The sequence below is a fragment of the Stenella coeruleoalba genome, assembly GCF_951394435.1.
Source record: "Stenella coeruleoalba genome assembly, chromosome: 4".
Lineage (NCBI taxonomy): Eukaryota > Metazoa > Chordata > Mammalia > Artiodactyla > Delphinidae > Stenella > Stenella coeruleoalba.
This window is the reverse complement of record NC_137149.1, coordinates 14,691,237-14,711,055: the sequence shown is the minus strand read 5'-3', so window position 1 is coordinate 14,711,055 and position 19,819 is coordinate 14,691,237. Positions and strand designations below refer to the sequence as shown.

Below are 19,819 nucleotides of genomic sequence, written 5' to 3'. Positions count from 1 at the left end.
AAAAATTTATTATAGAGATTTCAAAGCAATTTCAGAGCTTATAAAGCTAAGTGATCTTAGGCAAGGCACATCTTCTCAAGCTTCAATCTCCTTCTCAGTAAAATGAGAGGGTTGGAATGACCAAACTTCAAATTTCTTTCCAATTCTGTAATTCCATGATTCTACTTCTTCCCATTGTTTTCACTTAGCTGGAAGCCTAAGATACTTCCTCACCAATGCCAGCTCTTATAGTTATCCAGGATCACAGTGGGTCAGTCCCCACAAAGCATCATGCCACAAATAATGATGGGTTAGACGAATATTTTTCAGACTTCATCATATTCAACTAAGTACAGGAAGGTTTCAAAACAGATAAATGTTGTTTTTCCCCACTGAACCGTAATTTGATTATCATTATCTTTCAATATCATAATATCTTGACACTTCCTACCATTACTATCTAAGTTGGCAAATATATACATCAGGCAAATGATCATTCCCTTTGGCTTTACCCCAGGTAAACATCAATCACTGATCAAGCCAAGACCACTCTCAGAATCTTCAACTCACCCTTCCAGACAGCCACCACCAATTATTCAGAATTGTCATGAGTGAAAGAATATATCTGAAATTGTGATGTATACATTAATTAGTACCAATCCAAACCCAACTGCCATCTATATGTCTCTAACTGGATATTTCCCGAGACATACACTCATTCTCTTCCCACTAAAGCATCTCCCTTTTTATAAATGGCAATTCCAATAATCCAGACATCCAAATGAGATATCTTACCTCATCCTTACATCTAATCAATCAAGTCTTGCAAATTTTACTTCCTATGTGGTTTTCACATTTATTTTCTCCATTCCAAATAACACTTTCCTTGTCCAAAATCTTATCATTTTTCTTCAAACACATTGCAACAGCTTTTTAACTAGCTTACCTTGCCAATGGTCTTGCGAATATCATGTTTCCCTTTAAAACCTTTCAATGAATCTTAATGCATATTAGCATGACAGTCTCAGGTTATTCAAATAACTTACATGGTGGCTCAGGGTTTCATAAGCATGTAATAGTTGCATGGCCTTTTATAAGCTAGCCTTGGAAGTCAGTATCACGTCTACACACAACACTCTACTGGACAAAGCAGTCACAAGCCCACCCAGATTCAAGGTACACTTGATGGGAGGAGTGTCACTACAACCATGGTTTAAAGCCACCATATCCATCTCTAGTTCCCCAGTTATGCCACTGCACATGCTGTTTCTCCAGCATGGAATGCTGTGATAATTAATTTTATGTGTCAGCTTGACTAGGCCACAATATGTCCAGACAGCTGGTTAAATATTATTTCTGTATGTGTCTATGAGGATGTGTCCAGAAGAGATTAGCATTTGGAGTGGTGGACCAAGTAAAGCAGATGGCCCTCCCCAATGTGGATGGGCATCACTCAATCCACTGAGGGCATGAACAGAACAAAAAAGGAAAAGAAAAGTTAAATTAACTCTGCCTGGCTACTTGAGCTGGGACATTGATCTTCTCCTGCCATTGGCACTCCTGGTTCTCAGGCGTTCAGACCCAGACTGAAACCTATACTATCAGCTCTCTGACTCTCAGGCCTTCAAACTACACCACTGGCTTTCCTGAGTCTCCAGTTTGCGGATGGCAGATCGAGGGACTTCTCAGCCTCTAAAATCATGTGAGCGAATATCTTATAATAAATCTCTTCATATACATTTCCTATTGGTTCTCTTTCTCTGGAGAACCCTAAGACAGATACTGTCCTTACCTGACCCCCGGAAAACCCCTGTCATTCCTGTAGTATCATCAAAATACTACTTCCACTGTGACAGCTTCCCTATCAGTACATAATGAACTTGAAATTCTTCCATACTCCAGTACGATCTCACCAACTAGACCAGTGCTTCTCAAGGATACAGATCACCTGGGATCTCATCAAGATTCAGACTGATTCAGTAGGTCTAAGGTGAAACCAAAGATTCTACATTTCTTACAAGTTCCCAGGTAATATGTATGTTACTGTACCAACCACAGTTTGAATAGCAAAAGGCCACTCAAGGAGCCTACTGAAAAATTGCTGGCCCAGAGTGGAGTGTTGCATCCAAGGAAAGGTCCGTGGCACAGGGGCAAACTGCAGATCACGCATCTGGGTGAGAGGCCAGAATGGAATGGGAGAAGATACAGCAGGCACCTAAGAGCAGGCCGATTGTTAAAATATGTGCATTTCTGAGACAGGCAAAGAGGAAATTTTGCCAATAGGAGGGAAATCAGAGAAACCACGCCAAAAGCTACCAAAGGTTTTAAGTGAAGGGTGGGAAGCAGAGAATGGAGGAATCCCAGAGCTAATGAAAGAGAATGTGTAAAAGCTGTTTTTAGGTTAGAAATAGGAAGGGAGCCATTAAGGCACTAGGCTAAAATTAACATTTTCGAAAATATTTGTCTATACCTCCATTGAGGTAAGCATCTATTTATACTGGATTTTTAAAATTTGGATATCTATATCTAAATTCTACTTACCATAAGCTAGATTCCTGAGAACATGAACTGTTTTTATTTATTAGAGACTGGTATTTAAGAACATACATATGCCTTCTGGGTTCATATCTTAACTCTGCCACCACCTGGTTTGTGACAATAGGGAGACTTTTTTTTTTTTTTTTTGCTTTCATTCCCCCAAGCATAAAATAAGGGATAATAATAATGTCTGGACATAGAAATTTTGAGAGGATTAAAACAGAATTAAAACAGAATTAAAACAGAAAGTGTTTACCTTGGAACATAGTAGCCTTAAAATTAGTGTTCAATATTATTATAGGGAGAGAGTATGATGTCTAAGAGTTGGCTTGAGAATCAAACAACCAAAGTAAAAAATCTCTTGCTCTCCTATTTACTAGTTGTCTGACCTTAAACCTGGTTCTTAACTCCTCTAAGCCTCAATTATTTCAACTGTAAAATTGAGATGCTAATAGTTACTACTTAGTAGTTACTACTTAAGAGAATTGAGATCATCCATCCCTGATATATGCGATAAACTTTCAGTGAATACTAGTTATTATTGTTATCAGAAACAACAGCATGACAACACAATCTGGCATTTGGAGGGCTTTCCACAAATACTGAATGACTGAATAAATTAATGAATGTAGAAAAGGTTAACATTGATCTCAGCAAATTCACCTCCCTCCAAGACTTTAAAATATTGCTATATACTCAGGGGAAAACTTTTCTTAGGACTCACGCAAGGAAGAGGTCAAGTAGAAACACAGGGCCCCCACTATCTTCACTTTCATCTTTTGTTATAAGTTAAGCTTCCATGTAAATTTCCCTTCAAAAATTGCTTCCACCCCTAAAGAATAAAGATTATATCATATTTTCATAAATATGTCTTCTCCTACAGACCACAAAGATTAGCGCAGCATAAAATGTCTGGTTATAGTCATTCTAATAGGTGTAAACATCTAAACAACAATAAAAATTAAATGAAAGGCAGCTATATCATCACACCATTCCCCATTCCTCTACCTCCTGAGAATCTAAGAATGAAATTAGCTGGGAACAAATATGACACTGACTAGCCTGTTAGAATTAGCATAGTGCTACTGTAACGGCAAAAGAATTAATAGAAGTAACACACCTAGTTCCAATACACAGGGTGGGAAACCTCTTGCTGACAGAGATACAGGTAGGACTCATCTCAGCATTCCACTGAACATTTAAAGTAAAAAGCACAACTCAAATGCACCCCAAAGAATTTGAGAATTTAGAAGACATTTGATTACCCCATTTTACAATAAGTGTCTGGACTAGAACCCTTTAGAAGGGTCACACCCTCTCCCAACTAGTGCTTGTTAAAGAAACGCATTTTTGGTGGTATGAGGATGTTTTCCTTTACTTCATATTTATGTTGTTAGACATGGGATAAACTCAAATATATTTTGTTGCATAAATTCATACAATCTTTCTTCTGTCTTCTACTGGATTTAGGAGTGTCACAAAATTTTAAACTCCAGGAGAGAAATCTTCCACAATTTATTTCACATGCAACTCAATGCTTTTTCTTCTGAGAATTAGCACCAGGCAGACCCTATAGACATCCTTTAAGAGAAGTTATGTACATTCCCATGGCTACATATTTCAGATATTTCCATCTTAATAAAAATCCTCCTCACTGGTTTGTCTTCTGTAGGCTCAGTTACACAGTGTTCTTTATATAAGTACTGAGCCCTATATTCTACTCAGATGGAGATAATAGAAATCAAACAATCAGACCTACCATATTCTGAAGATTACTGAGCAAGAGAAAATAATAATCACCAGTGAATTTTAGTCTTATTTTCCCAAGTGATGACACTGAAAACAATAACCTATCCACCCCACTCAGTAGGAGCTGAGGCTCACTATCAACACAGCAACAGATGAGGATATATGGCTTACGTTAAGAGGTGGTAGTTGGCTAGGGGCTGAGGAATATCCCAATTCTGACCCCTCACCACCCACTCCTTAACAACAATAACAACAACAAAATCTTCAAAAACCTGGGCCAAGAAACCCTTTATTACTAGAAGACACTCTGGTCCCCAAATCCCATTACAGAATTCCGGGGAGATGACCTACTACACCTCATGGAAGAATCTAATTTCCCAGGTGGATCTAAGGAACCAGCCTTCACACAAAGCCCCAACCCAAATACCAAATCTATACATCTAAGGGAAGTAAGGGCCTTCCTTCATGAGATATAGAGAGCCAAGAGGAAGAAATGTCCAAGAATTTTTTCCTAATCTAGAGTGGCCTTTCCCATACTACATACCCCAGATCTTTCTCTGGAGTAAGGGAAGGGGAAAGATGCCAAGGAAGATGTTTGTAGGCCTGTATTACACAGACTCATGCGAAAGGAGAGAGCACCCTTTTCCTACATGGGCTGCCATTTTGGTCAATCCAGACCTGTGCTCTCACCTCTTAAGCATAGAATGTGGTGTGTTAGCAACTGGGGTAACCCTTAGGGGTGAGAAAAGGGCTCTAAGTTCCCTTGGAGGTCAAAATGGCTGACAAAAATCTATCTAATCAATTATTCCCAACTTTGTATGAGGGAAGTAGGAAAAAGTTATCTTTATATCCCAATAAAAAAAATTCAGGGCTTCCCTGGTGGCGCAGTGGTTGAGAGTCTGCCTGCCGATGCAGGGGACACGGGTTCATGCCCTGGTCCGGGAAGATCCCACTTGCCGCGGAGCGGCTGGGCCCATGAGCCATGGCTGCTGAGCCTGCGCGTCCGGAGCCTGTGCTCCGCAATGGGAGAGGCCACAGCAGTGAGAGGCCCGCGTACCACCAAAAAAAAAAAAAAAAAAAATCATAGAATTTGAATGAGAGGTGTTACTGATATGAGTATACTTTACATTTGATATGGAAGCAAGAAAAAAATAGAAGTACTACTAAATAAATTAAAATTTTAAAAGTGGAAATTTATTTATTACTCATACAATTATTTATAAATGTATATATAAAGAATAACCAGACAACATCAACTTTCTCTCTTTTGAAATAAATATTCTGGAGTTAAATAACAAAGCCACAATTATTCAATTAATTTTCAAGTTCTTCATGTGTAATGCTGAAATAGGATATTATACCTGGGTTCTAGGCAAATCAAAAGATAAGTAACAAGGGCATGAATGCTGGGGTGAACACTGACCCCTCCCCCTCAATCTTCCCACAGATAGCAGTTAAACAACAGACTATAGACAGGGTCTGAGGACTGGCTCAGTTTCCATGAACTCCTTTAGAGCTGAGAGGGCTTTTCTTAGTCAGATGTGTATCCCTACAGACACAAAATGGAGCAATAGGGAAAATATTGGGAATAAAAGAGACTATATATACTAGGTCCTCACCCAGTGGCTTCTGCCTCAAAATAATAAATGTTTCACAGGACAAAATAAATATCCTCTAAACTTTCTCACTTATTACTATATTCCCCATAGCCCCCAAATAATCACTTTATGAAACTCATTCCTATTGTGAACAACTAATGGAATACTTTTTTTCTTTTTCATGGAAAGGCATTTTATTTTAAATATAACAGTGTGTACATGTCAATCCCAAACTTCCAATCTATCCCTCCCTCACACCCTTCCCCCCGGTAACCATCAGTTTGTTCTCTAGGTCTGTGAGTCTGTTTCTGTTTTGTAAGTTCATTTGTATCATTTTTTTTTTAGATCCCGCATATAAGCGATATCATATATTTGTCTTTCTCTGTCTGACTTACTTCATTCACTATGATAATTTCCAGGCCCATCCATGTTGCTGCAAATGGCATTATTTCATTCTTTTCAATGGCTGAGTAATATTCCATTGTATATATGTACCAAATCTTCTTTATCCATTCACCTGTTGATAGACATTTAGGTTGTTTCTACGTCTTGCCTATTGTAAACAGTGCTGCAGTGAAAACTTTTGCTTATACATAAAATGTATTTCATCTCTTATTGGGTAGATAGAGATGATGCAAATGGCTTATGAGGGTGATCAGCATTACTCACCGATACTGTGTGGCCCAGAGATTTTATGTTCATGTTATGTCAACATCATTGTCAACACTGTGTTACAATCTTCATGACAATCAGGTCATTTTATGTTGGTAGTTCCACAATGAGTTTATCCAGAAACTTTTCATCAATATTCACCAGTAAGGGAAAACATTTCAATGACGGAAGCATATTATTTTTATTTTAATGTAGGTTATAGTGTCCCAAAACTGGTCATTTAGGCCTCCTCCAAGGCAGACAACTCTCTAATTATAAATTCCATGAAAAGCTACAACCCAACATTTATTGAGCTCTTCCTATATGGCATTTCTGTTAGAGACACTTTGTATGCACTATCTCATTGAATCCACACAACACTCCAGTGAATTAGGTGCTATTTTATCCTCATTTTACGGAAGAAAAGCCTTATAAAAGACCTGGATTTAAACCAAAGCAAGATGACTCCAGTTATGTACATTTAACCTCACATTATCCTGCATTCACCAGAACTTGATGTCTGAAAAAAAAATATTTTTTAAAGCAACATTTGAAAGACCTTGGCTGTGCAGGGCTCATGCCACTTGCACTGCAGTGTTTCTTGGCAGCCTAATATGTAAGTGAAGTATTACAAAATTTATTTTTTGCTGCCCTGGCTCTTCTTCAGGGGGATGAGGGATGCATAACCTTAGCTGTTTAGGCCAAGTAGTACATGCTTGTTGGAGAATCCACCCACCTGACCAGCAAGAGAAAGATATTTTTCACAGACTCATTTCCTCTTGAGGTATAACAACAATTTAAATTTCTCCTTTAAAACCCAGTTGCATGGTTCATCTGTTCCAACTGGCTATTCTCCTGAATCATGGTGGCTACAGGAGGGAGGTGAGGAAATCTACTTGCTGGAAAAGAATCAACCAATGCTGTATTAAATAAATTTGCATCACGGTTGTAAATACACCCAGGGGCCAAGGTGATGAATGCATTTTATAAATCAAATAAATGAATAATAACTTTTCGAGGTTGCTAAATGTAAAATGTTTGAAGAACTGAACTGAATGAATCCAAACTGTGTCCAAGGGTTACACTTTCTAATTAAAACATACACTGAAAACATTAACCTGATTCATAATCTAAATAAAACTCCGTTTTTTGAATGGCTTTCCATCTTTACGAATTTTTTTATTACAACACAAGGTAAACAAATGAAAGTATCCTTAATGAACCCAATATTTTTCAACTTTCTGCAATAAAAAACCAAAAAGAATAAAAATGAAAAGAAACATAAAAACTGCCACATTTATGATTCTCCTGCACATACCACATCTCAAATGCTAGGCTTCTGCTCTTGTCTTTAGGAACTGACTTAAAAATTCAGAAGCTCTTTACGTGAAAAAGAAAGAAAAAAAGAAAGGGAGGAAGAAAAGGAGATTAGGAGGGAGTGAGGGAGTAAAGAAGGAAAAGAAATTTTAAAAAATGAAAAGGGGGGGATTTCAAATATCTATAAGAACAACACATTGGAATTAATATAATAAAATGCAAGGTTCAAAGTCACCTGTCTCTGAAACTTAGCTGAAAATAAATTGTTTATGATTATTTTTTTAAATATCAAAATAAATCAATTAAATTAAAATTTCGTCAATTAAAATTGGAGCAAGTGAAGCAGGAATTTGCTGCAAACTTTTTGGCACATTATTTTCATTTCCAACTTTTGGTTTATCTGTGCTATTTTCAACATCTCTTTCTATGGTGTGAATATTAATCAGGCCAATGGTATTCTGTTAGGCATTGTGGGCTCAACAGAGCATGGTTAGATTTGGTTTTAAAGAAATAAGTTCTACTTTTTAAAACAACAGAACGCCTATTAATTGAAACAGAAGGTCTGAAATTGTGAATAATTTGTCTGAATTTATACTCCTTGAAATCAATGGGAAAATCAAGAGTAAAAAATATATCTTCTTTTTCCTACTCTTCTGAAATAAGTTACATTAAGGAAAGAAAAGAAGGAAGGACAGAAAGAAATGTACAATCTAAGGGCACACACATATATCAGTCCCGTAATTCTTAGGGGAAGTGGGCAGTAATTCACCCCAGTCTTTGATCTTAGTAGCTTTGTCTGTTTATTCTAATGTAGCATAGAGATAATACAATTTTATGTGGGTGCCATAACATGAAAAATGTAAGGAACATTGCTGCAAGAACTTATAAGTTTTGCTGGGTGTATTAATGCCACAAATTTAATCACAGTGTGAATCCCCCTAAACTTCCCTCAGAAACACTTAGATTTTTTAAATACTGATTCCCTATTATAACTAAATTATAAGTGCATCCTCTTTTTTAGGCACAATGTGATAAAATTCTTACAGAAGCTTTTGTCACTCAGCCTGTCTTTATATCAGTAAAAAACACATTATTAAACATTTGGGAAAATAGAGCATTTTAGTTGGTAAATGTCAGTCATTCTAAAGTCATTTTCCATACTAAAAAAAAAAAAGCCTTCCTCTTGGTTAAAGGAGACCTTTCTTGAACAATATGTACTGATCCTAGGGTGGAAGGTGGGGAATAAGGTTTCAGCCTCCTTTGCTAGCACAGTATGGCCAGCTGACACAAATGTGTCCTTTGAACAAAGGCTCATGATGTCTGCCGTTCTCCTACCAATAAAGAAGGCGCTAAACCCACCTTCTTCGACATGATTGTCCTTATGCCATTAAACTCTAACTTCCGCATTACTGTTAGAAAGGTTCCCACAGCACCTCCCTACAGCTCAGAAACTGGACTCCCATAGGGTATAGCAAATTCACTGGAATTCTACAAGAACACTCCATAAAAATAAATACAACTCCAAAAACAGACTTTAGATTTTTGTGATGAGAATTATAAAATTCAGAAAATTTTTCTCAAAATTTTAATTGTTTTGGCACAGCCTCATTAACTAATAGAAGAATTTATAATACAAAAAAAAGAAGGCAGAATCACTGATTTCTAGGAAAAGGCAAAATAAATATTTCAGTTTTTACTACTCACTGTAAATATATTTTTTTCCCTTAAGAAAATAATTTAATAGGGTTTTGTTTAAGAGAACGTTTATACATGAAGGAAGACTAACAATATCCAAGAGTGATCAACCATCAATTAACTTTTAAAACTCATGCTCCAAGCCAAGTGGCCACTAGAGAATTTGGTGTTTATTTGTTTACTTGTAACTAGTTTTTATTGACTATAACCAGGCCACAGGTTCACAAATGATGCCCTCTAAATGAAAGTAAATAGAGAAACCGGAGGAACTTTTTCACTGAAAATTCACAAATTATTCCAGACATATCCGGAAAATTATAAAGTAAATAAACTAAAGGCATGTAACTGATAACAGCCTCTGACTTATGTATTATGTTAGATTTGGTTGTTTTGCCATGCAGATTGCTACAATGAACTCTTTTTACTCTAACATTTTTTATCTCATCTGTTTGGTACTAAGGTTGCTCCCCTAAAACCGCTCAGCCTTAGCCTAATGTTTGATTTTCAAATCTAGCAATAAGCTACTATGAGCCCAGCCCAAATATATCTCAAATAATAAAACAACGTTTCTTTGGGTTTCCTTTGATGTTGCATTACACTGTTCACTCTTCTGGCAGAGTCGATGAAGGCTATTGATATAAGGTATCCAGTCAAGACATGTGTTTACAATTATAGCCTTCAAAATAAAGAGAGGATACATAACCGTATCCCCTGGGGTATGGAAATTACACCATTAGAGGAGCATGGCCAGAGGCCAATGGTCTGTACTGGTACACCTAATGAATAGTGTATTTCCATCTCCAAATGTGCATTCTATTTATAATAACATAATGCTATTTTAGATGAACAAAAAATTAGGCATACCTGGCACAGTGACATAACTAAAGCCTTGAGAATAATAAATTGATAGAGCATAATAGTGTCTGGCACAAGGAAAGGCATGTTTAGATGAGGGCATGCTGGGAAAAGGTGCTTACATATACCACAAGCAAAATTACACCCTGCTGTATAGGAGAGAGCACACAAGAGAGGATTTGGGAGATGAGGTCTCTACATTACACTTTGAATTGTTACCAAATAGCAGCTTCAGAATCAATAAGCAAACTCCTCCAATGACCTGGATAATAGGCAATTTCCAAGTTTCAAGGGCAGAGTGGTAGTGTAAATTCTATGATGTCAAGGCCAGTGATAGAAGGGTGGACTCCACATTAGATTCTGAGCTCATAAAATTTGGAAGAAACTTAAAGGCTGCCACATGTCCTGGCTCTTGCTCAAATTCTCTTGCCTGAACTGAATCAGGAGAGAGGGAAGTAAAAACTGCTCATGAAAGGCGTCCCCAGTCCAATACCTGATCTATGAGTGCCAATGTTGGCATCCATTAGTGCATCTTTTCTACTTGTGAAGCAGGAAGAAGAATGTAAAAGTGACTATAAGAGCAACAGACAAACTAGAAAATCTGGCAAGTCACTTCAGCTGCAATGAAACACTGAAACTTGAGTGAAGCTGGTATCTGCCATATGCTATTCATTATACCAGAAAAAGAATGAGGAAGTAGTATGAGGAGCAACCCTATAGTCCAGCAAGAAAAGGGAAAGAAGTAATGGGCAATGGTGTGGACATAGTGAAGGCTGCCTGTTATAGCTCAGTACATGCTTACAGCTTTTCTAGGTGTCACCTAACAAGCCCATCAAAAGCATATTTTCCTTAAATTTACAGGTAAAATCATTATTTATAATTCTTACCACTGTAAAATAGACTCATATGAACCAAAACAAGAATCCCACAGGCCTTCAGTCATAAGTGCTAATAAATTTCTCATTTTCTTTATTAAACTATCCATCCCTAAAAGCTGCCTTGGTTCAGAACTCACAGTTAACTTCACATTTAGTCAGGGACATAGGAGTTCAAAAAGGGATCAAAAAAGAAAAGTAAATTTTTGAAAAACAAAACAGAAGGCAAATATAACTTCTAGTCATTTAGTAAACTAGTATAAAATGTTAAGATTCAGACGTTTGACAATATATTTTAATGCTTTGAAGTGAACTGTGTTATCTTAATAGAGCATGCACAAGAATAACAACAACAACAAAAAGAACACAACTTTTTATGTTTTTTCAAAAGGGCTTTGGGACTTCCAAAAAGTATAGGTAATGGCAATACGTTCAAAGGCACTAAAACCTTGGCCATAAGGAAAACTCCCTTACCTTAAGATTTATGAGGCACTGGGATGTGCTGCTAGGAAGAGCTGTGAAGTCTCCAGTGATATACAATTTTATCAGTAGAGTATAACCCATGAATCCAAGGTCATTTAAATAGCAACACACCCTGGGCTAAAAAGAAGATATCAGATATAAAAATCACTTCAAGGGCTTCCCTGGTGGCACAGTGGTTGAAAGTCTGCCTGCCGATGCAGGGGACACGGGTTCGTGCCCCGGTCCGGGAAGATCCCACATGCCACGGAGCGGCTGGGCCCATGAGCCATGGCTGCTGAGCCTGCGCGTCCGGAGCCTGTGCTCCGCAACAGGAGAGGCCACAGCAGTGAGAGGCCCACGTACCGCAAAAAAAAAAAAAAATCACTTCAAGCTGTGACATTCTACAAGTCTAAAGTGACAGAAGTACAGTTTGCATCACAGTTGTTTTCTCTAATTCCTTCAAAGGTTAAAGAATCATGGAAATACAGCATCTTAAACCTGAATCTTCAAAGATCTTCTAGTCTCCTCATTTTATAGATATACAACATTACCTTATGCAATACATAACTGAAATAATAAAAAGCTGTGAGCAGAGAAATCTAAATTTACTCCAAACTCCTACATTCCCAGTAAATTGATGGGCAGACCTTTAGGTATCTTACATTTAAATTTAGCTTGACCCTGTCCCCATGATTTTGAGATTCAATCTGTTCAGATAGCACCGCTGCACAAGACAGGGGCACAACATCACACAGTCATATTCTTCAACTGATAGATTTACTGAAGTGCTTATTAATAGAACTCCCTTGTTCCCTGACAAAACAAAAATGCAGTTGATTGTTTTCTCCTCTCATTTGTGCCCTCTCAGTCACCAAAATAGATTTTGAAATCATTTTTTCCTTGTGGTGATCACCCTAAAAATCCTCAATGTAAGTGCCATGTAAAAAGGAAAAAATTTTGAGGAAAAAAAAGGTTTGCTTGTTTACCATTTAAGAAAAAAAAGATTGATTCAAATTGCTGAAAAACTGAATGAAGCAGCTTCTTATATTTGCTCAGTCGTGGAAATAGGTGTTTCTATCTGAAAACAAGATCTTGATAAGTATCTCATCAGTTATTTGGAAAGTAGGTAGGTGATTGAGAATGATCAACCTGAAATAGTAAATAGAGGATCTAGGTTGCCTTCCTTGCAATCAGCATAAGTTTTATAAGGATCTTAATAAAACAGTACAATCCAATACAGCTATGGCCCTGCAAGGACTTGGACAAAGTCTACCAGCAGTGAAAGGAAAGAGTCCTCCTGAACACCAGTCAATGTGAATCTACTTTACGTATAATAACAAGCCCTCAGCAATAGGAGAGGGGTGCTCAAGCATGGGCACAGATGAAATGAGATCTCTGAGACCTTGGATCTCAAAGAATTGGCCCCAAGTCTCCCTGGGACATCATCAGGACTAGCCACATGTTTGTCTCTACATAGTGAAGGTTTTGGAAATTATGTTCCTAATATATCTCCTTAAAAGAAGTAAGAGTCAATTAAAGAAAAATGAAATATGCAGGGCATTGTATTAAGGGATATCATAGTGCCTTAAGTTTCTGTTATGTTAAAGACTATTCCAAGATTTCTTCAAAACCCGGGGCCTCTGCCCGTTCTCAGAATTTGAATTCAATGGTGGGAAATGAAACAGAAAAGAGATGAGAGTGGGATCTCCAAGTTAGTGGACAGGAATAGAGCTTCTTTAGGGTCATTTCTATCGGTCAAATTTTAGAAAAATTTAGGAATGCTAGGCAATTTACAAACATTAGCGAAACTGGAAAATGTGATCCCAAAACAGAAAAAAAAAAAATAGGGGAATATGGAAAAACACTAATAGGTTACACACAATAAGATAAAACAGAGAGAGACCCCCACCCCCACCAATCCACACACATGCACTTTCCACCCAATGTTAGTTAGCATGGCCCCATATTATAAAACTCACAATGCTTCACTGAGCTGTGCTTTAGCAGGTGAGCTCCTTTTCATTTTGAGATACCCAGAGCCCACATTAGAGTTCAGCACAATGCCTGACAAACTAGAAGCTGCTCAACAATGCTGGTTAAACAGAACAATCTCCATGTCTTCTCATCATGCCAGAAGATGATAAGTTTAGGACAAGAAACAACAGCAGTGCATGTCATGGTGAATGAAAGGAATAAAAGTACACCATCAAACACATGAGTAATATATAATCCATCTTCTAAGGGGAGTTAATTGCAAAATTTCAGAGGAAATTTGACTGTTCTTGGATTTCTAATTCAGCACCTAGAGGCGTAAGTCAGTATGAGAAGATTAACTAGAAATTTAGTCAGTTGCATTCAGTTACCTATGTCGCATTTATTCTTCACAGGAAGAGCAGTGACCTCCAGAAAGAGCTCTTGGCCCATGGCAGAATGTGAATTGGCCTAGCCAAACTTTACAGAAATAATCATATCTCGGTTCAGAAAAATCTATATTGACTTCCCCCTACAGTCTTCCTGCATGTCTTTAAGGTAACCTGACACTAATGTGGCATTCTGAGCATTTTACAACATTAATATATTTAATTCTCATAACAAATGAAAAAACTGAGGAAAAGAGAAATAAATAGTCTTATGCAAAGTTCATCACTCCTGAGGGGCAGATCTGGAACTCAAGTCCAGTCAAGTTGGCTCTAGAACCAATATCTTAATCATTACATTACACAAAGCAGCCCCTACACTTTTGGTTTGGTGTGCCAGTTAATTCAGGATATAAACTCAGCCAGTTCAAAGTTCAAACCCCTCCTCAAGACTATGCTTCCCTGTTGTGGGATCTCTCCCATCTACTCTTCTTCCCTGGGATGGTATCTGGGTACAGCATCCTGGCAGTAAAGGAACAGATTCTCATTTTCTGGATCCGTGCTGGCCTCAACTGTACAGCCTCACCCTGCTTGGTCTTTGGGTATTGGCTTCTGATCCCTCTGTTTCCTCCTGATACTACACGATTACCCATTTCCTCAGGATGAGTGCTAGCACCTGATAATGCTGTAGTCCCTAACATGGCCTCTAACTGTGAGGTCTACCAGCTTAGATGCCCTCCAAACTCGACCCCAGGAATCTGCGAGTCCATCAGAACTCTTCCTTCTTTGACTTCCACTAGGGCATGTGTGAACTTCTGGATTGCCTATTTGCCATTTTGGGCCACATTTTTGCCTGGGGCTCTGGTAAGTTTGTTAGGACTCCCCAGACATGTGCTGCCCCAGCCCTCACTAGGCTCCTGCTCCAGGCCCTCGTTTCAGCACTTCTCTCCACGAGGGCAAAGGCTGCTATTGCCAATGAGTATGCACCTTACAGGGAACAGAGCTAACTCAGACCCCAGCCCCGCTTCTGACCAGGGCAGGGGCAGCAGCTGCCAGCAAGTGTATCCCTGCTCACACTTGGAAGGACTGAAACTAGCTCCATGGTAAAGACTGTAATTGCTAGTGGGAGCAAAACCAGCTCAGTAGTGTGGCACCAACCCCCCGACCTTGATCCAGCTTCTAACCAAGGTGTGCACACCAGAGGAAAAAGTGAAACCAGCACAGAAGTACAGTCCCAAGCCCTCAGACCCAAGCAAGGTGGAGGCTACAATCACACCCAAGAGAAACACAACTCTACCAGGGCTCCTGCTCCAGCTCTTTGGCCCTAACCCTATCCCCAATAGAGCCAGATTGGCCATTTTGCATAGGAGAAACCCTGGCTCGCACCTGGTTTGACTCTAGTCTCTCCAACTCCAGCTCTATCTTCCCCTCACCAGCACACCCAGGGGGAAGACACAGCCTATGCTCGCTTCAGATCCAGCTCTCTCAACAAAGCCAATGTGCACGTGCAGACTGCACAGGGACACTCTCACGCAAGGACACACCTTCAAGACCAGGACAGGTAAGTGCTTCACCTAATTTCATAGAGAAAGTTAAACAAAACGATAAAAGAAAGGAATATGTTTCAAACAACAGAACAAGAAAAAAAGAACTGGAAAAAAGCTCTAATAAAATGGAGATAAATAATTTACCTGATAAAGAATTTAAATCAATAGTAATAAGAAAGCCAAATAAACATGGTAAAAGAAAATATGAACAAAGTTAGAATATTAATAAAAAACTTGAAAATATAAAAGAAACAGTCAGAGCTGAAAAATACAGTAAGTGAAATTAAAATCATACTAGAAGGAATCAACAACAAATTAGGTGATATACAAGAATGCATAAGCAATCTGAAAGGTAGAATAATAAAAATCACCCAGTCATAACAGCAAAAAGGAAAACAAATCTTAAAAAATAAGGATAGTTTAATGGATCTCTGAGACAACGTCAAGCATACTAACATTTGCATTATAGGGGCCCCAGAAGGAGAAGAGAGAGAGAAAAAGGTAGAAAATGTATATGATGAAATTATGGATGAAAACTTCCCAAACCTAAAGAAGGAAAAAGATTTCAAGATACAAGAAATACAGAGTCCCAAACAAGATGAACCCTAAGAGATCCACAAAAAAACATATCATAATTTAAACGGCAAAAGTAAATAATAAAGAGAGAATTTTTAAACCAGCAAGAGAAAAACAAAGAGGCATTAGCTAATTTTTCTGCAGAAACTTTGCATGCCAGAAGGGAGTGACATAATATATTTAAAGTACTGAAAGGGAAGAACCTATAACCTAGGATACCCTACTCAACAAGGTTAACATTCAGAATTGAAGGAGAGATAAAGAGATTCTCAGACAACCAAAATCTGAAACAGTTCATCAATACTAAACTGACCTTACAAGAAGTGTTAAATGGTCTTCTTTAAGTGAAAAAGACAAGACTACAACAAAAAAATTTTTAATTACAGGAGAGAAAAATCCCACAGGTAAAGGCAAAGGTACAGTAAAGGCTGTGGATTAAGCACTAAAATAAGCCACTATGAAGCTTAAAAGACAAAAATTATAAAATTAAACTATAACTACAATAAGCAGTTAAGGGATAGACATGAAAATGTAAAATATGACACCAAAAACACAAAATATGGGGAACAGGGGTAAAATGAAAACGTAGGTCTTTTAGAATGTGTTTGAACTTAAATGACTATCAGGTTAAAACAAGTATACACAGATATAGGTCAACACATATGAACTCCATGATAATTACAAATCAAGAAGCTACAATAGATACACAAAAACTAAAGGGAAAAGAACACAAACAAAACACACACAAAAAAGTCATTTAACCATAGTAAAAGACACAAAAGGAAAAAGAACAGAGTAAAACTACAACAACAACCAGAAAACAAGTAATAAAATAGCAATAAGTGCATACCTATCAATAATCACTTTAAATGTCAATGGACTAAATGCTCCAATCAAAAGGCATAGTGTGGCTGATTGGATTTTAAAAACTCCCATCTATCTGCTGCCTACAAGAGACTCACTTTAGAGCTAAAGACATACAGACTGAACATGAGGGGATGGAAAAAGATATTTCATGCAAATGAAAACGAAAAGAAGGCTGGTGTAGCAGAACTTGTATCAGACGAAGTATATTTTAAAACGAAATCTATAACAAGACAAAGAAGGGCAATATATATTAATAAAGGTATCAATACAAGCAAGGGATATACATATATAAACATATATGTACCTAATAATAAGAATAGCTAAATACATAAAGCAAATACTAACAAACAAACGGAGAAATTGACAGTAACACAATAATAGTAGGGAAATTTAACACCCCACTTACATCAATGGACAGATTATCTAGAAGGAAAATCAGTAAGGAAACAAGGACCTTATATGACACATTAAATAAGATGAACTTAATAGATATATACAGAACATTCTATCCAAAAGCAGCAGAACACATGTTGTTTTCAAGTGCACATGGAACATTCTCCAGGATAAATCACATACTAGGCCACAAAACAAGTCTCAACAAATTTAAAAGTTTAGAAATTATATCAAGCATCTTTTACAACTATAATGGTATAAAACTAGAACTCAATTACAGGAGGAAAAATGGAGAAAACACAAACATGTGGAGACTAAACAACAAGTTAATAAAAAATAAATGGGTCAACGAAGGAATTAAAGAAGCAATCAGAAAATACCTTGAGAAAAAGAAAAATAAAAAAATAACTTTCCCAAATCTGTGGGGCACAGCAAAAGCAGCTCTAATAGGGAAGATTATTGCAATACAAGCTCACCTCAAGAAATAAAAAAAATCACAAAGAAGCAACTTACCCTGTCACCTAAAGGAATCAGAAATAAAAATCAGAAGGAAAAGAAGGTCAAAGTAGGACTTCCCTGGTGCCGCAGTGGTTAAGAATCCACCTGCTGATGCAGGAGACAAGGGTTCAATCCCTGGTCCGGGAAGATCCCACAGTCTTAGTGGAGCAACTAAGCCTGTGCACCACAACTACTGAGCCTGTGCTCTAGAGCCCACGAGCCACAACTACTGAGCCCGCGTGCCACAACTACTGAGCCTGCACACCTAGAGCCCATGCTCTGCAACGAGAGAAGCCACCACAATGAGAAGCACACGCACCACAACAAAGAGTAGCCCCCGCTCACCACAACTAGAGAAAGCCTGCGTGCAGCAACGAAGACCCAATGCAGCCAAAAATAAACAAATAAAAAATAAATTAATTTTAAAAAAAGGTCAAAGTAAGCAGAAAGATGAAAATCATACAGATCAGAGAGGAAATACATAAAACAGAGGCAAAAAAACATAAATGATCAATGAAACCAAGAGTTGATCTTTTGAAAAGACAAAATTGATAACCCTTTAGCTGGGCTCATTAAGGAAAAAAGAGAGAGGATCCAAATAAACAAAATAAGAAATCCAAGAGAAGAAATTACAACTGGTATCACAAAGATACAAACAATCGTAAAAGAATACTATGAACAGTTATAGGTCAAAAGATTGGACAACCTAGAAGAAATGGATAATTCCTAGAAACATACAATCTTCCAAGACTGAATCAGGAAGAAATAGCTGATGCAAACAGACTGATTAAAAGTACTGAAATAGAATCAGAAATCAAAAAACTCCCAACAAACAAAAATCCAAGACCAGATGGCTTCCAAGGGGATTGTACAAAACATTAAAAAATAGTTAAAACCTATCCTTCTCAAGCTATTCCAAAAAACTGAAGAGGATGCAACACTTCCAAATTCATTCTACAAGGCCACCATTACCCTGATACCAAAACCAGACAAAGACACTAGAAAAAAAGAAAATCACAGACCAATATCTGATGAATACAGATGTAAAAATCCCCAATAAAATATTGGCAGACCGGGCTTCCCTGGTGGCGCAGTGGTTGAGAGTCTGCCTGCCGATGCAGGGGACACGGGTTTGTGCCCCTGTCTGGGAAGATCCCACATGCTGCGGAGCGGCTGGGCCCATGAGCCATGGCCACTGAGCCTGCGCGTCCGGAGCCTGTGCTCCGCAACAGGAGAGGCCACAACAGTGAGAGGCCCGCGTACCGCAAAAATAAATAAATAAATAAATAAATAAAAATAAAATAATTGGCAAACTGAATTCAATGATATATAAAAAGGATCATACACCATGATCAACTGGGATTTATCCAAGGGATGCATGTATGGTTCAATATCCACATATCAATCAATGTGATACACCACATTAACAAAATAAAGGATAAAAAACACATGATCATCTCAACAGATGGAGAAAAAGCATTTAGAAAATTCAACATCCCTTCATGATAAAAATTTTAACAAAGTTGGTATACAGGGAATATATCTCAACCTAATAAAGGACATTTATGACAAACCCACAGCAAATATCATACTCAATGGTGAAAAGCAGAAAACTTTTCCTCTAAAATCATGTACAAGACAAGGATGCCTACTCTCATCATTTCTATGTAATGTAGTATTGCAAGTCTTAGCCACAGCCATCGGGCAAGAAAAGGAAATAAAAGCCATCCAAATTGGAAGTAAACAAGTAAAACTGTCACTATTTACAGATGACATGACAGTATATACAGAAAACCCTAAAGTGTACACCAAAAACCCTATTAGAATAAATGAATTCAATAAATTTGTAGAATACAAGATTC

The 19,819-nt window shown here is 37.7% G+C and overlaps 1 protein-coding gene across 7 annotated transcripts in view; it reads right to left on the bottom strand.

Moving 5' to 3' along the window:
- The window catches only part of LOC307185613 (uncharacterized protein), a 913,805-nt gene that overhangs the window by 664,526 nt on the left and 229,460 nt on the right, over positions 1–19,819 (bottom strand). For 3 of the 7 annotated variants that reach the window (XM_079919919.1, XM_079919920.1, XM_079919921.1), the window contains exon 1: positions 6,260–6,316. The exons of the other annotated variants lie outside the window; for them this stretch is intronic. In XM_079919919.1, the coding sequence (XP_079776045.1) occupies positions 6,260–6,264 (5 nt within the window). In that variant the 5' untranslated portion in view covers positions 6,265–6,316. Of the gene's footprint in view, positions 1–6,259; positions 6,317–19,819 lie in introns of those variants that run through there. 7 annotated transcript variants of the gene reach the window in all.